At 35.6% G+C, this 21032-nt stretch overlaps 2 protein-coding genes across 4 annotated transcripts in view; both read right to left on the reverse strand.

The window, feature by feature from the left end:
• Positions 1-21032, reverse strand: part of LOC124410717 (NAD(+) hydrolase sarm1) — a 182054-nt gene that overhangs the window by 66634 nt on the left and 94388 nt on the right. The window contains exon 1 of one of the 3 annotated variants that reach the window (XM_046889321.1): positions 891-1036. The exons of the other annotated variants lie outside the window; for them this stretch is intronic. Coding sequence (XP_046745277.1) covers positions 891-971 — 81 coding nt within the window. The 5' untranslated portion in view covers positions 972-1036. Of the gene's footprint in view, positions 1-890; positions 1037-21032 lie in introns of those variants that run through there. 3 annotated transcript variants of the gene reach the window in all.
• On the reverse strand, positions 18403-20987 carry LOC124410720. Its single transcript, XM_046889326.1, has 6 exons — positions 20879-20987; positions 19831-20293; positions 19469-19779; positions 19080-19405; positions 18764-19009; positions 18403-18699 (listed from the first exon to the last, which is right to left on the reverse strand). The coding sequence occupies exons 2-6, from the start codon at positions 20265-20267 to the stop codon at positions 18403-18405; spliced, it is 1617 nt and encodes a 538-aa protein (XP_046745282.1). The 5' UTR covers positions 20268-20293; positions 20879-20987.

Here is a 21032-nt window from a genome sequence, read left to right on the forward strand (position 1 = left end):
AAACGTTCTCGAAATCGAGACAACGTAAAAAATGAAAAAAAAAAAAAAAAAAAAACTCAATAAATCAACATTTAATTCAAGCATCATTAAAATTTTGCAAGATTTCTCACAACTGATGGCAAAACTTGCAGAGAAAAAAAATATGGGAAAAGAAGAAGTAACTGAGTTCGTCGATAGCGACGGGAAGTCGCAGCTGAATAAACGATTAAACCGCTCTCGATGTGATCGGACGAATGCGAGCTCGTGTGTAAAAAATGTGTGAGACAAAGAACAAAAACTCAAAAAAAAAAAAAAAGAAAAAAAAAAACACTTGTTAACGTGCCCGAGGATACTTAAAGGAAGGTGTTTTGTTTTTATAATATAGAAATTTTTTTTTCTCCTCATTTTCAATTTCCACTAACTAGAATGACTTGCTTGCGTTTACTCGGAAAGCATATTTTTCTCATCTCGAACTCGACTTCTCCAAGTTCTACAAACTCCGCTACTCCAAGCTTATTTTAGATCTCGAAACTTCGGACGATCCTCTTTTATAATTCAGACTCCGCAGCATAACGCTTTTAGTTAAATCATAAACCTGTTGTGTTCAGCTTTCGCTTTTTTTTCTAATTACGGTTTTTTAACATTATATCGAAAATTACAGTTATGGGTGAAAAAAAAAAAAAATAATAATTAGTTTCTTAACTGTAACGAGAAGAGTAAGTATTTAATAAAAAAAGTACGATAATAATTCGGAAAAATTACTTATACCAGATTTTCTTGTAATTTTAACAGTATTTAAACTGTCATAATTCAAATTTCCCGCTGAAAATCAAAGCCGCGATAGGTGGGATGTATCGTGACGATGAAACATGGCCGAGATTGAAAATTTTCATTGATTAAAAAATTTTTACCTTAGCCTGAAGTCCGGAGAAGAATGAACGTTTGGTTGGATATCCTGGAGACATGTTGATCTTGTTGACAACCATTGTCATAACAAAATGCGTGAAAAATTGTAAAACGAACGAAGAATTGAATATCAAGTAAAAAAACTTCCCCCGAGGAAAATCGAGGGTAGAAGAACTCTGATTTCTGGCGGTATTGTCAGATGCGTTTTTTTTTTTTTTTTCTTTTCAAACTCGATATTCGATATCTATCGATTTAATTTTGTCACTACAACAGCACTTGAAATTTTTTTATATATATATATAATTAATTAGAAAATCGGAACACCTGCAATTTCTCACAGTTTTCACACAACAGTATAAAACCGTCGTCCAGAATTTTGAATATTTCCGTTACTCATTCCGTTCGGTTTGAAATTTGATTATATTAAAGGTCAGTTTTTGTCTCTCGCGCACTTCCGGTTTATTTCGACAAGTCGATATTACGTACGAATTTCTCTCTTATATTCACGTAAAAATTACATATCGCTGTTGCGTTTAACTCGTAACCGAAACTCTCCGCGTTCCTTCTCATCCATTCAGCGAATCTCAACGCACTGAGTCTTCAGGGTTCCACGCTGGCTTATAAGTATTTCGTTCCCCCTCCACAACTCGTTTTACCACCGCTCTAACCTGCATCGGTTGTTCAGTCACGTCGCGTCGGCTCGAAAGCTTAAGCCTGAATGTGCGGTGTTTTCATGGTGTTAGTGTGCATGGTGTGCCTAGGAGTGCAGCTTCTTTCTCCGAAAAAAGTTTCTCTCTCGCGCTGGACTGGACTTAAGTAAGATGCGTACCAACGGCGCCGAAATTCCCTAGATCGGTGGTGATTAATTGTCGCGTGGTTGAATCTGCGTGGGGAAAAAATTAGCGGAACTTTGAATAACTCACGCCACAACTATACGTGACGGCATTACCAAGCAGGGCAGCCTTCGCTAGAAAAAATAATTCCCTAGGAATATAGGGATTTTTTTAGACAGTTGGTACACGTCTCACTTAAAGGCTTTTACCTCTAAGAACGTGCTTTGGCCGAAAGTTTGATACTTTAAACTAATTTTATTAGCGATACGAATTCAGGCGTAGAATTATAGCTGTTTAGAAAATTATTATTATTATTATTATTATTATTATTACATTAGCAAACTAGTATATATAATTCTTCTGAAAATAGGAAAATATAAAGGATCTACTGAAATTTCGAATAATAGCTTAAATGTCGATGATTGATGCGAAATCATTTGATTTTATTTGGAAAACTGTGATTGTACGAATCGATAATTAGTAAATCGCAAGTATCGCGAAGATTTGATGTTTTTTTTTTTGTTGTATAATAAAAATCGATTTCTACGTCTTCGATTTTCACATCTTTCATGAAAAATTTTCATCCGATCGTACAACGAATGTAAAAATTATTAGAATTTTAGGTATTTTCAGTATTTTGTACTAACTATGCTCAAGGGGAATTAATTTTTATTTATAATACTGGGACTTGTTCATCGAGGACAAGAAGCTGTGTTTTTAATATCGCCAAACTAATTAGAAATCCAAAATAAAATTTTGGTCAAGTACAAAATTAATAGAAAAAATCAACTCAAGCATTTTGCTAATCGTCTTATTTTTCTTCTTTCATAACATCATTTCCCTCGGGTTTAATAATGAATAGTGAAAAAAAATTCTCAACAAGTAAATAAACGCAATGAAAATAAAACCGCAAATGTAATAACGCTCGGTTTAACGATTATGGTGAAACTTTACGATTTACTGCAGAATCGTGATGAGGAGTTTTCGGAATAAATTGAAAGTCAACGACTTAAGAAAAGAAATACTAACAAAAAAAATATATATATATCAAAATGGTCCGCAAAGAAAAATTGTGGAATACTTTACAGTCAATTCTGTGCACAATTTTCGGCTCTATGATTGAATATTCAATAAATTTCTTTGTTTAAGCAATTCTTCGAATAACTTCAGAGTGTTTCACCTTTACGTTTATGTTTATCTTTCATGTTAAATACATGTTTAACAAGTAACCGCACGTCTCGTCGTACTTTGTAAAAGAGTAACGACGAAAACCCAAAGTACTCGCAGTAAAATAGTCAGTAATAAGAAGAAAAAATCCCCGAGGGTAGAGAATTTCTATGCATGACTTGTACGGGAAAATCCTATTGCGAAAAAGTGACTAATTTCACTATGACGCACGAATTCAAGCAAATTGTACAACTCGATTCGTCGTTTTTTTACTTATTCAAAAGTATGTAGGTCAGGGTTGTTTGAAAATTTTTTTTAATTAGGTATATTCAATTAATAGGAAACTTTTTAATATACACTGACGTCGAAAAATTTTTTTGCTCATTGACATGTTTCTTTAGTTCCACAAATTTAAAGACGACATTTCTATATAGTTAAATTCTTTTCATAATTATTATATTTTTGATTCCATGAATAAATGTGTCGTGATTTTTTTCTTATACTAAAAAATTAAATTCCAATTTTAGTTTCAAACCGCCATTGTTATAAAAAACCATTCTCCAAAAGTACTGATTTCAAATTCAAAGTAAATCGGTTGAGCGGTTTTTTAAATATCGTTAAAACCGGTAAATCGATCTACGTACATTCGAAAAATTGTAATCCCAAATTTTGGGATTGATGGAAAAATTCTCAAAATTCATCCACTGTGCGGAAAAAATTTCATCGAACATTGAAAATCGTTCTTTGTCTTCAAAACTTTTGATCGAACACCTTGAACGTTTGAACGTGAGACGAAACAAACATTATCCGATTTAAATTTAGGAGTTTCGAAATGCGCTGCCGAGGCAGCCATTGAAAAGAGGTCAGAGAAGGGCCAACCATGCAGCCGCTGATTTATATACTTCTAGTATCAAATTATAATTGCATATTAATTGGCCGTCTTCTTGTCCCGGCGATCTGATGATCATCGCGCCTCGTTTTGACAGCCGGTAACTGCCAATTGATTAATAATCATCGCTTCGATACGCAAAGTTTTCTCATTCAATTCCATCTCTTTTCATCGATCCGTGTTGTAAGATGTCAAAAATTGATTTAGGAAGTTTGTTTACTTCGCTGTAAAGTCAAGCCAAAAAGCATCGGAGTACAGTTTTTATAAACAAAACACACTTTTCAAAGTACAAAACATACTGTGTAATTTTTTTCAAAGTTAAAAAACATCGTATAATAAATAAAATTGGGATTAAAAAAAAATCGATACTTCAACTCAGAGATAATAAACGTTTCAAAAACGGAGAAAATACAAAAAAAAAAAAAAAAAAAAAAAAAAAAAAAATGAAAAGAAAATAATGCAAAAATGTTATTTGATACGAAAAAAAAAATTGATCTTTTTTCTATTTTTATCCAATTACTACTTAATCCGTTATTCGTACGTAATTATTTTTGGATATCCTATATCAATTCTGTAAGCTTCTCGTAGTTACTGACGTTAACTTTTTTTCTGTTTCTTGTAATGAATTTTTGCTTACACTGTACGGCCTGTAGATCTTTGAAGGAAGAGAGAGACAAGGATATTCGTCGTCTTCGTCTATCCGGCTGTATGGAACAAGGATTATTTTTTTTCTGTTTACACTTCGCACGGTTTTTAATAAGTATTTAACTGTGTATTGAAAAATAACGTTTTAGCAATTCGCAGGACATGAAATACGTAGACAGGAAATGTACGTGTGGATTATAAACTGATGCAAGGATCGTCTGACGATAAAATTCCTTATGGGATTATCAACAAGTAGAAAATTGACGCAGTGTGAAACAAAATTTGTGATGATAAATTTGGGAAAAACGAAGGGAAAAAGAAAAAAAGTTTTGGATGGATGTGAGGCGTTAGAGTGACACAACTCGAGTTGAAAATTTATTCGAAATCGGGATCAATTTATCCTGACGAAATTGAGGAAGTCACGTAAGCATTTTTTGCGGTTTTCCTGCACTTTTCTGAGAATGAATCTGAAAAAGACGATATTTTATGGATGACTTTAGTCCAGTCAAAGTAGGTCTGAATTCAAAAGATTCAGGAACTCAAATCTGAAGTGATTTTTGAGCTGCATAGCCGGGGTTTCAAAAAAAACATCGAAATTTGATGTTTTTTGTATTTTCCTCGAAAAGTGTTGTCGATAGATGAAAAATGACTTGACGATCGTATAGAGCGGAAAATTCTACATCAAATTTTGTCTTTGCACGTTGGAAGAGGAGTTGGATTAACAAATTCAGAAAAAAGAAATTATTTCTTCAAAATTCTTCAGATTCCGTCGGTAAGTAAAATTTCTTTTTTCTTAATTTGTTAATCCGACTACGTTTCCAGCATATGAGGACATAATTCGATGTAGAATTTTCCGCTCTACACGATCGTCAAGTCATTTTTCATCTATCGACATCAGTTTTCGAGGAAAATGCAAAAAACGTCAAATTTGACCATTTTCTTGAAACCCCGACTATGCGGCTCAAAAATCATTTCAGATTTAAGTTCCTGAGTATCAAAAACCCCTAGAAAACCAAAATGCAACCACGGGCTGAATATTTTTAATTCAGACGTATTTTGACTCTGGACTAACTTCCGGCTCACGAAGATCGATGTCATCCGGAATTTAAACAAAACCGGAATTTTACCGTGCGGTTGACGATAGGAAATAAACGTAATTACGCAAGGTGGCCATGGATAAACATGCGAATTTCGAAATCCGGGGTGATTCACGATCTGACCAACTGCCGACCTTAACCCCTTTCGATTTCAACGCTCAGGTTTCCTTGCAATATTTCGAATAACACAGGCAATTCCACATTTCTTTACAACGATTAAACATCTTCGAATCGGTAAAAATAAAAAAAAAAACAACACAAAAATAACAATTAATCGATAATAATTTTCACACGCGATTTTACAAATCAAACACTGAGTAACTGTAAAACGAAATGTGTGTTTTTTTTTCATCATTCTTACACTAAGATTTTTTTTTATTTTTTATTTATTTTTTGTAAGGCAAGCAAAAAATATCGAATTTTAAAAGAAGCAAAATATCAATTTCAGAGATTTTCAAAAAAAAAAAAAACGATAAGTTAGAAACCGAAAAAATATTCGAACAGAAAATCTTCAGAATAGCCTTTGCTTTTTTTTTTCGTTTTTTTTTTTCCAACAACATTTGTTAATCAAATATATCGAACTCTGTAAAATATTTAACCTTTATATGCGAAATATTAAATTGCATAATTATCAGTTAAATTTTAATTTTTTAATTTTAATTTCATTTACCAATGCGTTACAAAATGTGTTAAGATCTCGTTTAGCACGCTAACTACTGACAAACGCATCATCATCAGCAAACTCACGTTTACAATTCTGCAAATCCGTGATGCAGGATTTTCCCACGAAAATGGCAACTCGTCGTGTTTACATTCGTTGAATAACTATATATATAGCCAAATATGGCGCGGAGAAATTATTCCACCGTGTAAGAATGTTGGAAGAGTCATTTCCTTGTGTTACTTTCGTATCAATTCATCGCACAACATATCGATGATCCTATGAACAGGAAAACAAAAAAAAAAAAAAAAAAGAAACGAAAAGATTTGATGCAATCGGCAAAATCAAGCAATTTTGTACTTGATTGTGACTAAATTTTTTTAGAAACTTTAAGGTGACCCAATTCATCGTGTTTCCACTTATTTCCGACTTTCTTTGGATTATGCAACGCGCAAATAAGGTGTGCAAAGTGAATTAAACAATTTTGTGTTCGCGAGATCTTAGAAGATTTATAGTTTTCAGAAAATCACTTGGATTTCCAAAATCACCACGTGGCTTACAGGATGAATACGGTGAATGAAATTGGAAATACCTGAGTATCGCTTGTGCAATTTTATCGATGCAGTTATTTTGCATTTGCAAATTATGACTCAATTAAACTCTTTGCATTCCTTACATACTAATTTATAAGTAAGAAATTTGTGGTTACACCATCAAGTCCTCGACTACTTTCATTTTTTTTCCGCATATTATCCTTTTTGAGTCATAGTGCTAAATATTTTTACCGCCTATTTTTTATCCATTTTTTGCATAATTGAAGAAATTTTCAACATGTTTATAAAATTTGAAATAGTGAATTCAATATGGCGGACGAAAATTTGAAATTCGATCGAACAGGGGTTTTTGGGGACGCCGATGACGAATCTGATATCATATTTCGAAAATTCGTGGTGAAGAAAAATTTCAAATTTCATCAAATAAGGTAAAAAAAAACTCTGTGCAGGGATTTTTGGGGTCGCTGTATTGCATTCGCCATATTGAATTTAGCGATCCCAAAACCCTCTGCGAAGAGTTTTTTTTAACCGTATTTGGTTAAATTTTAAATTTTTCTTCACCACATTGTATCCACCATCTTGAAATTTTTAAATCTTATTACAGATTCGTAATCCACGAGATCAAAAACCATTGAATACTGTCTTGTAGCAAAATTTGACTGAATACAGTAATTTGAACCAAAAAATATATTCTCAGTATAAAAGAAAAATGAGTTTTGCCGCTGTAATTAAAATATCAGTATCTGTTAATTTTTTCTTTCACAAAAGATAAATTATAACCTCAAATCTTCTTTTCCAAATCTTGTTTCCTTCTCTTGTAAATTCTAACTCCAAAAACCAAGTCGTTTCAAACATGCACCGAAAATATTAAATGCATCATCACGTGGCACCGTTTTTGCTGAATTCGATCCAATTATTATTAATAATAAATAACTGCTCACTGTTTCTCTGTGTTGGTGTTGTGCAACTCACAGCGATCGAGGAAGAAAGATTTTAAAAACGTTGCTGCGTGTTATGTGCGATTTTCCGGAAAATTCGTGGATCCAAGAAGAAGCCTGTTTTAATCTATATTTATAAAAAATTTCCCAGTACAAGTGGAACTGGAATCGCATGTGTGTGTGCTTATGTCCTAAAAAAAAAAAACGAAAAAAGAATCTAATCTTTCAAATGGCAACCAATTGCCAGCTGGCAAATGATTTTTCTAATTTGGCAATCTGCCAATGGAAGTCAATTGCCAATTGGTAAATAAATTTCTTTTTGGTATCCAGCCAATTAAATCGTCTCATCAAACGCCTCACTCGCCAGTGTAAATGTGTCAGCAGAAAAAAATTCTCGTTTTTTTTCTTTTATCTTTTGATTATCAGATTGTGTTTTTATTGCCAAACTTTTTCATACAACACGTCCGTCAATCTTTGTTCAACTCTTTTTCAATATTTTTACTTGTAAGAATATTGAAAAATTAAAAACAACGAAACGAAAAAAAAGCGAGTACTTGACCTGAAAAATCTGGGCTTTAATGGTTACTTTTAATTTTTAGTTTTTATTCAAGGTAAAACTGTATGAAAATGAAGAGAATTGTGATATACAAGAAATTCAAGCTTATTACATTTCACTCGTTTCTGGTTTTCCTCCCTTATTTTCGTCGTGCTAATTATTATACGATTTTTCTTCGTAGCTTGGACGATGTCATGGTTTTGAGGAAAGAAGTTAAAATGGATTCACGAATTTTCCAACGAAAATAATTATTTTACGGTTAACAGTTTCAGTCGTGCGGTTGTTTTTTTTTTTTTTTTTTTAAATCGTGGATCGCAAATAAAACTGAAGCTCGTCTGTTTTTTTTTTTTCAAATTTGATTATACGTATATCGTCAACGAAAAATCGAAATGTCAGATTAAAACCTTTTGATTCTCGTATAACGACGTGTGTGAATCATCTTGCGAATAATGTTTCTAAAAATCAGATGAAATAATAATATTATTAAACGATTTGATCTGAATTACACGAGTGAAACTCGTGTAAATGTTTGTATTATGCATTAGTCAACTGTGTCGATTTTAACAATTGAGAGCACATCCGGATCTTCGAAGAAACGTGGTAACGTAAATAACTGTTATTGAAATCTAGGACAAGTCGCATGCGTGAAAAATTCTACGACAATAAACTATTAGAAGTAATAATTTTTGTGTTGAAATCAATAGACTTTTCTCTCCTAACTCAATTTAATTACGTTTCCCGTCTAAGAGAATTCTCTGAAATTTGTAACAAGTATAAAAGTTTGTAAATTTTAAGATAAAAATCAAGCAAAATAAAATCCGCATTTTATTAGCAATTTTTCTAATTTCTTGACTTCCGATTCAATTCAAAATCCACAGTGAAACAAAAACTTTCTGCTTACATTGATCAGTTTCGAAAAAAATCTTACTTCAAGATTAATTTTTGCTACGAAGGATTAAAATTAAAGTGATTCGAATCATTCTCTCTATTAATATGCTAATTATATGCTTAATAAAATTGTTACGTTTCAAAGCTACAACAATCTCTTTGCTAATACAAAAGGGCTAAAGGGTTTATACAATAGTAATCGATGTTTAATTTTAAATTGTTTTCAGAAACTGTCAGAAATGCAGAAAATTCGTTGAATTTCACTCGTCGATGATTTGTGTTTTATAGAGAAAAATCTATTCTTACAAAGTGACTGAAATTTTTCCATTGTGTTCTATTTTTTTACTTTTTCAAACGCTTTTTATAGCTTAGAAGCATAAGGGCTTAAAAAAAATCCTCGAAACGTTTAAATCGCGATGAAATTGGCGAATTGTACCCATTTTTTTGCAAACCAAGTTCTTTAACCCTTTTACTGTCAGTGAAACAAAAATGGGCAGAAAAAAGTCGTACTAATTTTGTCACATGACACATACGTCGGCATTTGAAAAAAAAAAAACATTTTTCTACTAGACCGATTTGACTGTAATTTGATAAATCTTCATTATTGAGATCGCTAAATCCAAATCTCAAATCGAACTATTATTCGAATTTGCTTCGGCCATATTGGATCCATAATTTTGAATATTGAGAATCTGAGTTCAGATTTGGATTCACCCGAGTCAAAAAATCGTAATAAATGAAATCACAAATTTTTTTCCAACCCAAAAATGGCCGGAAAATCTCGTTTTCGCTTAACAGCGAAGAGGTTAAGCTTCCGTAAACACATGAAATGTCACACTGCTTCAGGGTCTTTGAGCCCGAGAGATGGAGATAAATTTATCGCAGGCCAAAAGGGTCTGCCGGGGGCGTCGCGACGCTCCTGACTCACACCGAGCGGCGACAGCGACGACGCCGGCTTAAATTCGTAGGTACATCCACAAGAGTGCTGTGTTCAACGTGTTCAAATTCTTCTTTTGGATTTTCGCCGTATCCGCAAATAGGAACCGAAGAAGTCTCCATCATCACTCGTTTAATAGATTGCGTCGCGACGCCTCGTCCTGCTGCCGCGTCGGTGCAAAACTCCCGAGAGAGCGTCGCGACGGCGAAAACGCCCTTCGTCAGCAGGCGCCGTTTTGGGTTACAGATTCGCGGTTATTTCAATCTGATTCTCACTCCTATTCTTCGTAAAAACTCCTAAATCTAAGGACCAAGTCGTGCGTTCTTGTTATTATTATTATTATTTACCAATTTATCTGAATCATGCCTTAGTGTTTCTCTATTTTCACTAGCCTTGTCTGTTTTGATTTGCGTCAGTTAGTTTGAGGTTTTTATCTTTTTTTCATTTTTATTCTGTTTCTAATTTTTGTTTTCGTGATTTTAGAGATTATTTCTCGTCCAAAATTGGCATCAATGATAATAAAGACTGATGATGATGATGATGATGATGATGCACTGAAACCATGAATATCATTCACTCGTGCAGAGGTTGTTTCTCGTTTTGGAAACGTGATCGTATTCGATCAATATTCATTCTCACAGAAAAGTAAAGAAAAAAAGAAAAAGAAGAAAATAATATATGGAAGAATTTTCTTGCCGAGATTCTTATCACACACGACAGGTATATTGGATGACTTGTTGTTCAAAATTAGAAAAAACAAAAACTTCGGCTAAGACTGTGGAGGAAAGAATTTTTTCTCTATCCGGTGTAGAATATTTTTAAAGAATTTTATATAGAAATTTATTTTTGCACTTAAATTTTAGAAGGATGAGTTCAATAATTCAAAAAATATTTTTCGCGATAGATTTGTAACAGTTTTTGTAAAGGATATTGTTTATTTTTTTTTTATATTTCGCAAATGCCAGGAAGTTCGACTTTTCGCAGTAGTAATCGAAGGATCTATAGTTAAAAATTGTGAAGATAGATCATTCTATGGAAAAAAAACTTTGTTGCATGGTAATAAATCAGCTCCAAATGTAAAAAAAAATTGCTATCCATTTTTTTTCAGATTTTTACTCTCAGTTATAATTTAGTATATTATTTTTTAACCATTTTTCAAGCTAAATAACGTTATATTTTATACTTTTTTGCAATCTTCGTTGAATTTTGAATCGTCGTTATTTTCGATTGTAAGGAAGATTATGTCTAAAGAATTCCATTCTATTGCTCAAGAATTAAGGATAAAAAAAAGTCCAGCAGAGAGATTCAAGGTTAAAAATAAAAATCTGATAAAGATTCGTTTTTTTTCATATTTAAAGCCGATCTACGACCATTCAGCATGGAACTTCTAAAAAAAAAAAAAAAAAAAAAAACAATTTTTACGACCACCCTAATAAACATACGTACGGATCCGATATTATCAGAGTATTTCAACTGCAGCGAAGATGCAATTAAGGATACATCAGGGGTAGAGTCCAGTTTAAAAAGCGTCAAACCTCAAAAATCAACGACAACACAGATGCTTACAATCAACAAGTGACTGCGCATTAAATTCTGATATGATTTTTCAAAAACTTGTCCTTTTGGTATTACGTAGAAAAAAATTAAAAACGGTGTCTTTTCATCGATGTAGTTCAGTAATTAATAATCCGACATGAGTTTCATTATCAATCACCATTTGTTAACGGAAAGTTCTTATAGTGTGTCCGATTTTAATTAACAATAGCTCATTTTATTGGTAAATTAATTCCACAAAAATCCTCTCAGAGGGTAAAAAAAAAAAAAAAAAAAAAAAAATTAACAGCAATTTAAAAGAAAAGAAAAAAAATCTAAAAGGAAAATTTTTTTTCGAACAGACTTCTTTCCTCAAGAATGAGTCAGTTTTTTTTTCCTGAATCTGCATATCGAGGGGATTTTTTCTTGTACAAATAAAACTTTTCATTCGTTTCATTATTTCGTGAATTTTTAGTCCGGACATTGTTTTGACCGGACTGTACACCTGATCATCCTTAAGGCCCGGATTGACGGTTTCGCGACACTCGATAGGCAGCTTCGAGTTTCCAGTTTCCAGTTTCCAGTTTTCAATGTTTCTTTGGCAAACTTGATCGGCCTGAGCCTTCCTCTTGTGCATCCTCCGTCACGGAGGTACAGCTTCTGCGGTACGGGTCGTGGTGTGAGTATACATGGTGTGCTTAGAACTCCTACGACACGCCACTTTATTCGAGTTCAAAGCCTTTAACTGAGACGTGTACAAACTGTCTAAAGAAATCCCTATATTCCTAGGGAATTATTTTTCTAGCGAAGGCTGCCCTGCTCGGTAATGCCGTCACGTATAGTTGTGGCGTGAGTTATTCAAAGTCCCGCTCATTTTTTTCCCCACGCAGATTCAACCTCGCGACAATTAATCACCACCGATCTAGGGAATTTCGGCGCCGTTGGTACGCATCTTACTTAAGTTCAGTTCAGCGCGAGATAGAAACTTTTTTGGAGAAAGATGCTGCGCTCCTAGGCACACCATGTATACTAACACACCACGGTACGGGTGCAACAGGTTATGCTATTTCCATCTCACAGTTTCCAAAGCGGGGAGACACGCGACGCCTCGAGTCGCCGGCATGGCGAGACCAAAAGATCACTTCAGACCTTTTTTCAGAGCGTGAAAAACCACCCGCCTGCCTCTCGTAATTTATGCAGGCCTGCACATCGTCCACAATCACAATCACACTTACTCTCGTCGGTTAACTAGACTAATCGCAAAACATCCCGAATTAAGATATCGCGCTCGGAAGTTGTTTTCCCATCCGATATATTTAGTTAAGCTTTCCATTCCGTCCTGGGGAAATTTTTTTCACTGATTTAGGGGCGGGATTGAAATTCCGAATTTTTTTTTCGGGGCGAAACTTGAGGCAAAGAGGTCAAACTTTGACGAAACATCGAAGATTCGAAAGTTCCGAAAAGGCAAAATATCGAAAAAACGTAACTTCGAGAAGTCAAAGTTCCAAAAGTGCGAAGATAACAAAGTTCAAAAATCTGCATCGTCGCAATTTCGTATGACCGAAGATTTTCAGTTCTCTGAATTTCTGAATTGGTGAAAACTTTTCACCAATTTCATTTTTCTTTGTTCTGGATTTTCGATACTTTTATGTTCGGAATCCAGTTCATTCCAATTTTCAGTTTTTGTAATATTAGTATCTCTATCGAAACTTTACTTTCGCAAACTCTGCTCTATCGTAATTCGAATTTTTGAAACCTTGAATTTCGGAACTTTGAGCCGCCGGGTTTCCGTCTATTCAAAACTCTGTTGTTTAGCAAAAGTTTCATTTCCTTACTTCGAGTTTCGCCACGAAATAATTCGGAATTAGGCGCTGTCGGAACTTCTCACGATTAATTTTTTACGCGTTGAGTTTAATGAAAAGGTAAGAAAAAAAAAAAAAAAAAAAAAAAATTACAGAAGATGAGTGAAATGGTGAAACCAAATGTCTATAAACGTGTCTAAACGAATTAAGGTCAAGTCAGCAGTACCGTCTGATTCAAAACTAACGAAGAAAAATAAAAAACGATGTAAAAAAAATCTCCAGCTAATTTATTTGTATCAATGATTAGTAAACGCAAGCAAAATAACTTGAGCCTATGTATGAAATAAAAGTGAATCGCAGTGAATTTAAATAATTGTTCATTACACATTAGGAATGGTATTCATTCGTGTTCACTGTTGTTGGCCAAAGTAGTTATAACATTTCCGGAAATTTTTCAACGGTTTTTACTCCGTTCTTCATTTTAAATCCAGACGTTCCAAGCGATCCATCTTTGATCCCAAATATTGTTATTCGGATTAGTTAAATTTAACCGGCATTTTCAAATACATTACGGAGTAGCTGAGTTATTTATTAAAAAAAAAAAAAAAAAAAACGATAATAAGTTGAAAGCCATGACTGTAATAGCGTTAAAAACGATAAAATTTTGATTAGATGAATGTTATTCTTTTATTCTACTCTTTTTTCTCCTCATAACGAATTTGTTTAGCAGGGATTAAGAGCCTCCGGCTCTAAAAGATGTAACATATATTTGTGATGTAAATCAAGCCGGTTTCACAATTACTGAGAGTTGATTTAAATCCGTTTAGCAAGGAAAGATCCGTTCGAAACTTACCAGGGAAAAAAACGAAACCGGAATAAATTCATCGGACATTAAACATATATTTTAGGTTGTCAATTTAATGACTCGTGTGTACTTATTACGAAACTCTTTACATACGTCCCGAATTTTCAAGAAAAAAAACAATTTTTTCCAACAGATTGTTGTTCTCTATAGTTTTAGGCTTATTTCTGTGAAATTCGATCGCAAGAATTCCCCATAGATCCAAAGTTATGGTAAAAAATGTGATCCGGCTAAAACACGCATGTATCAATGCTACTAAAGCAATAACAGAGGTTTTTTTTTTTTTTGAATATTCGAAATCGTTTCCTCTGTAACACGTCGAGCGGGATTTTTGATATTTTGATTTAAAATTTTTATAAAAACAATTAAAGTGTAAAATTTATGACGCAAATCGCATACTTTTTTTCAAATTGCCATGAATGGCTAAATTTTAAAAAATTCAAAATGCCGGTTCGACACACTATAACTACAACTTTATTTTACAAGAATTTTTTCAAAATTTTATAGATCGATCAACATTCATCGACGTAACGATGCCGAACGTCGAGCAACTTTTTTTCCTTAGTGTTGTGGATCATGTGATTTTTTATGTAGTAACTTTTGTAAAAACAAAGTGAAATAAATTTTCTCATACAGTTTAAATACTAATAAACAACGTGTACTATTTATTTTTAATAATTTCTATTGTTATTACTACTAGAAAAATGTTTTCTTTCCGTGCCTATAAAAAATCATTTCGAAATACTTGGACGAAGAGAAAGGGAAACAAAAATAAAAAAGAAAAAAAAAAAAAAAAAAATTCACTGAGAATCATACTATTCCTACAGACTACTAGTCACTCTTTTATCTGAAGATTAAGTCATTTATCGATCTACAACGTTGATGAATTTCGATCTGAATCGAGAAAAAAAAAAAATAAATAATAATAAAAAAATAACTAGTTTTCGTAATATCGAGCGTTTCTCAGCAAGTATTGAGTGATCTAATATATCACTTTGAGAAATGGTGGTCCTTCGAAGAAAATTTCTCAGCTATAGTATATATTATCTTATCAAACTTGATGCTGGTTTATTGACGTCCGTTTTTCAGATAACTTAAGCATCCATCCCTCGACCGATAGCTGATTGACTCAGGCTGTACAAAGATTGTAATAAATTGAAAAAGAGGAAAAAAAAATCTTTTTGAAATTCAACCGATAAGATCATATTTTGAATGTTGACACGATGCATTTTACTTACTTAGTTACACAGTTTTTGCCTCAGATTTATAGAATCGCATGATTTAAGCAACAATTGTGATCTCGTGTCGTCGAAATACCTAATAAATAAAAAAAAAAAAAAAAAAAAAAAAGAAAAACTCCCCTCGTTTTCTTTGTCTTTGTTAAAAAAAAAAAAAAAGAAAGACCAAAATTTGAAAAGAAACGTGTTTCAAGAGATTAATTATAACGAAACCTGTAAGTACGTATGATTTATGTATATAAATATGTTGTGTAAATGCATCGAAGAATCGATGCACAAAAGTGAGTCACTTTTGAGTAACCAGAAGCAGAGACACGCGTTTACATAGAAAGAACGCTGTTGTTTAATATCGGTCGATACCAACTTCCGTAACACTTCAGTGTTGATATAACTTATCGATAAAAGTCATGGCATCAGGATTAAAGACTGAACTGAGGAAACACTAACAACGACAATAATCGTGATAATTAACCATAACATTGCGTAAAAATTTGTTTTTACTGGCAATAAGTTTCTTCAAATCGACATACATACTTAGTCTGAATTGAAAACTTCCTAAAATTAAAGCAGGAATTTATCTTTTACTTTGAACAAAGCTTTGGAAGTAATTTCGACATTTGGATAAAAAACTGTTTTCAAAAGTGCGTTCCACAATTAAAAAGTATGTGGCATGGAATAATTTTTTGGATACGTGGATGAGTTTTGTATATACACGTCGAGTCATATTTCTACCGTGATTTTCAATTCAGCGAAGCACGATGATTTAGGACCCGTTCTCGGGAGGTAAATTCAAGTGTTTAGCATACAATGAAGTCCGCGTAATTCACCGGTCAAAATATTCAAGAATGGCGAATACTTGGACATAAGAGATCGAGTTTCACTTCGAGGGTTTCGATGAACCTGGCAATCTCGTTTTCAAATTTCTCATGTTGTTTGACTTGACGTGGAAGATGATCGATCCATCAGAAATTCAGTTGCTTGACTCACGAGCATGAATGAATCCACCTCGTTGCAAATAAAAAAGAAAAAACAAGAAAAAGAAAGAAACAATCTGAAGGAAAGAGAAGACCGAATGGATTACCTACAATTCAAACGATCAATGCATCAATATCTTTTGACACCGATTGACCTAAGTGCACTTTGGCCATCGGGCATTGACCTAAAGAGCAAATAAACACTCGGCGCATATGGTTTGTCTAATTGGTTAATTATCGGTAATTTCTCAGCGCGTAAAGGTCTTAAAATCTTTCAGCCAAGTGTGATAAACCCAAGATCCGATAATTTGTGGCCTGATATTAGCCGGAGTGATAATCTGCTACGATTAAACAGCGTGATTCAATTGATCATCGATGAACGTTTCATTGACTCGGGCACTTATGGCACCAGATGCAGTCGATAATTTGTTGCTGTGTCTGCTCTTATAAAACGATGTTTAAATGAGACTCGATAGACTTGCAACTCGTCACTGAACGAACGACTCTTCGATGTGAGAGTAAACATGAACAAGACGTGCAAGTCAAGAGGTCTTCAATGCACCAGTAGAACCATCTTTCCGTCATCATCATCGTAGACATAAGGTCGTGGTTTTTCATTCAACCCGTTTCTTTTTTGCCATAATATTCTTCATCGTTAGTGTGTGCATCGCAAGGTCTGAAGCCAAACTACCAGCTGATGATCAGTGAACGTGTAACGTAACAGATATCGCAACCTTGTACGTTTCACGCATGCCACGCAGTCTTCGTTGCCTCTCGAGTGTGGGTATAACATGACGACGATGTGTCAGTTAGTTGGTTGATGATGATGAGGAGCCGCGGCGAATGAGGAGAAGAATTTTTGTCGTAGGCGTGAGCAGAATCATCATGGCTATAACATGGATTCATTAATCACTATGCAAATGTGGTGTGAATCATGGCCGATAAGTGGGGTCCGAATAATCGTGTGTTATAACACTTGTAAATATACAATTAACAATTAGAACATGGATAAGATGGCTGCTAGTTTATGTTGCGCGGTATTGCATGCTCAGGTTTTATGGATTCCACGTACATGACCCTCGCCGAGCAGCATCAACCGCCAAACAAGGTGAACGATGGATAAACACTCATCCCGCACGATTACAGGTCGAAAAATATAAGAAATCTCTGTATTCCTCGAAGGTTAATGAAAAGCGAAATCTGAGTCAACTTAGAGCCGACCACACGCCAACTTATGGCTGCTCGGCATTCGTCATAACTAGATCGTAAAAATAGCATACGAAGAATCACATCGATAAGTCTGCATTGTATGCACATGATTTCCGTTTGATTCAACTTCCAATGTTGCACCATCTTGCATTATGGCGGGTATCATCACTCGTGGACTCGCAATTTTTTTCTAAGTTTACTTTCTATAGATTCAAGCATAGCAACAACTCAAACCATTTGTCTTCCTCGTTGAAGCGACGGTTTTTTAATCGATGTAGTGCAAGGTTGGGATTCGTTTCATGATGATTATAATGACACCGTGTGTTCACTTGTGTCCTTTAATTACTCTTTATTTTTTGCGCGAAAAGATAATGACATCACGTTGACAATTGTCAAATTAACAGAATCTTTTTATCAATGACAGATGAATGCAACAAGGACGAGTTTATATTTCCCGTTTACGATTTCAAATCATCAAGTCTGCGGATCAAGGATCAGATTTTGAGGGGGGGGAGGTATGCAGGATTTGTTAAGAACGATTTACCACTAAATGTAATTAACACGGTTTTCAGAGTAAGTATTAATCAATGATGACCATGAAAATGATGACGACGGAATTTATGAAACTCGCATCGCAAAAACGTATTCGAGGCCCTTGTTCCATTAACTGCTCAATCCACGATTGAACTGTACTTGATACCCTGTATAAGTGAACTGTGAATCTGAATATTTTTTTACAGAATCGAATCGAACAAATCCCTGTCGTCCACGTAACCAGCGTCGTCCTCCTCCTCTTCTTCATCTTCATCTTCGTATTCCTCTTCTTCGTTAACATCCAGTAAAGACCTATCAAGTTCAATGGGTAGTTCGTCCACAGCGCTCTCCGGAAAGTAGAGATCAATCAACTCCAAAGTTTCCTCTTCACTTTGACTCTCGAAGTAGGGTTCGATGCCCGCGAAGCCAAGGAAAGTTTCTTCGTTAACGTAGTTAACGACAACGACGAAAACTTCGTAACCAGTCGGGTACTTTACCTTTGGAACATCACAAAAGTACGTCTGTAGTAAAAAAACTTATGTAAATCTGAACGAGGCGAACCTTTTTCTCAAAGCTTTCAAGCGACGAGGCGATTCGCTTCGCTGTCGGTGGATTGTCCGTTTCGAAAACACCGAATCGTTCCAAAGCCTCAGCATAACTCGAAAGAGCCTCCGAGAGTTCCTTGATTCTGTGCGATTTGTATTTGAAGAAGCACTTCGGCAGTGGTGGTGGAATCTCTTCGTACGGATGAGAGCTCTCCATGTACTGCGGAAATATGGTCTTGAAGACGTGGACCTTGCTTCTGGCCTGAAAAATTCCACATTAAACGACACTCCACTGTCAATCCTTCCAAATTCCAAACATTCGACAAGTTTACTTGAGGAGGAACCCAGACTGCTGGGTAAGTCCGTTTCACGTCGTCCTCAACCTCGGGGTCCGGTTCGTGAACATAAACGTGCCGGTTAGCAAATTCCTTGATTTCGTAGGAGGTTCGAGTCGGCGGAAGCAGAGTTCCAGCACCATGGATGAGAGGCGGAGGTTCGTCGTATATTATCTTGGACAAATAGTTCTCGACGTCGTTTATTTCCCGGACGGGACAATCGGTCGATTTGTCGGGATACTCGACGGGATACTTAACCGGCCAATCAGGATGCGGTGGTCTGCCCTTCAGTCTCATGACCATGCATTTACCATCGGTTAAGCCTGTCGTTGGAAAGAAAATTTACCACAAAAAACATGTTGAAATCTTTGTACGAGTGTTTATACCGAACACAATATCCTCGGTGAGTTCGAAATTGCTCTCGGTGAACATGTCATCGATGATATCCTCGGTCAGCTGAACTCGCACTTCCTCAATGACGTCGAAGCACTGTTCGAATAAATCGGTAACGAGTTCGACGTAGGGTGGTGAGTTCTTCTTGTCCCGGGGATAGCCCTCCTCATCTACGAAGACCCAGGGGAAGAGGAGAAGGGCGGTTTCCTCGCAGAGTTCGAACATCATCTGACTCAACATGGCCTCATACTTGGCCTGCCTTTCAGCGTTCTCCTTAGCTGCGATCGCCTTCTCCTTGGCTAGTCTGGTTGGAAAAGGATATCAGCGGATGAAAACGGCAGAAGACAAGGCTGACCTCTGTTCCTCGGAGATTTCCCAGCGTTTCTGTTCCTCGGGTCCACGTTCGGAAACCGGCAGTGCAAACTTTGGCGCCTCGTCCTGTTGGACTCGTTTTATCTCGTCGAGCAAGAGCCGGGAAAGGTTAGGACAGTGGGCGCCGAACATCATGTTGACCATCGTACCGTTCTGGATGAACATCCAAACGGGTTCGCTGTTCCCTCGGAACCGTTCGAGGTCCGTTATGTCGTTATTCCTCGCCACCGCGTAGCTCAAGATGTCGACTCCAGACTCTAGTTTGATCTTTCTCAGGCTGCTAACCATCGCTGTACACGGACCACTCCAGTCCGAATAAACGTCAACCAGAACCAGCCCCTTTCGCTCGAGTATTAACGCCCATTCAGCGTCGTTCGTTACTTCCGTTTGTAGCGCTACTGGCGCACCCTTCTTCGCCATGACGGTTATAGACCGTCAATCGTGGCCTAAGCTAAGCGAGAACCCGCCAATCGATTGAATCGATTTCGCTAATCTACCCGATACTTTCACGCTGGTATATATAGCTTCAAATGTCAATCGATCAAGATGGTTCACGCGTGATTCAACTGTTGTTTTCTGACAATGAGACCAAAGAAGCCAAGCTGAATGAGTTTCGGTCAGATCGAGTGTATTCTGGGTAAATGTTATGGATTTCTTTCAAGACGAATGACGTGTAAAAGGACGTGTTTTAAAGGCACCCAGTGTTTCGTCGCATACGTATAAATTTAGTCCGTGATTGTTGATTTTTTCGTCAAGTATCGCGTCGTGACTTTGTCGGAATTCCACCATGAAGTAAAATAATGACTAACCAAAAGCACGAACGAGGAGTTCACGAGTAGCGTCACAGCTTCTGGAGGAATATTAAAGACTCTGAGAATGCTACGAGCGATGGTATTTGGCGGAGGACTTGGACAGTTTAAACTTTTATCCCCTGTTTAGTGTGTATGTACGTATACAATAATAATCGGAAGCTGTTCAAGGCGACAAGTTCTTAGCACGTGTCTCACTCCCATTTTCGTAGGTATACATACACTTGACACTTCTCCGTACGAGATGTGGATTATACTCGTTCGCTGGACGAGTCGTGGGCGGATACGACGAAGTGAGAATGACGAATAATTATAATCTTTGAGAATTTGTCATCTCGATGAGGATGAAAATTGTCGCATTGAAACTCCGAAATAC

The sequence above is a fragment of the Diprion similis genome, chromosome 9, assembly GCF_021155765.1.
Source record: "Diprion similis isolate iyDipSimi1 chromosome 9, iyDipSimi1.1, whole genome shotgun sequence".
NCBI lineage: Eukaryota > Metazoa > Arthropoda > Insecta > Hymenoptera > Diprionidae > Diprion > Diprion similis.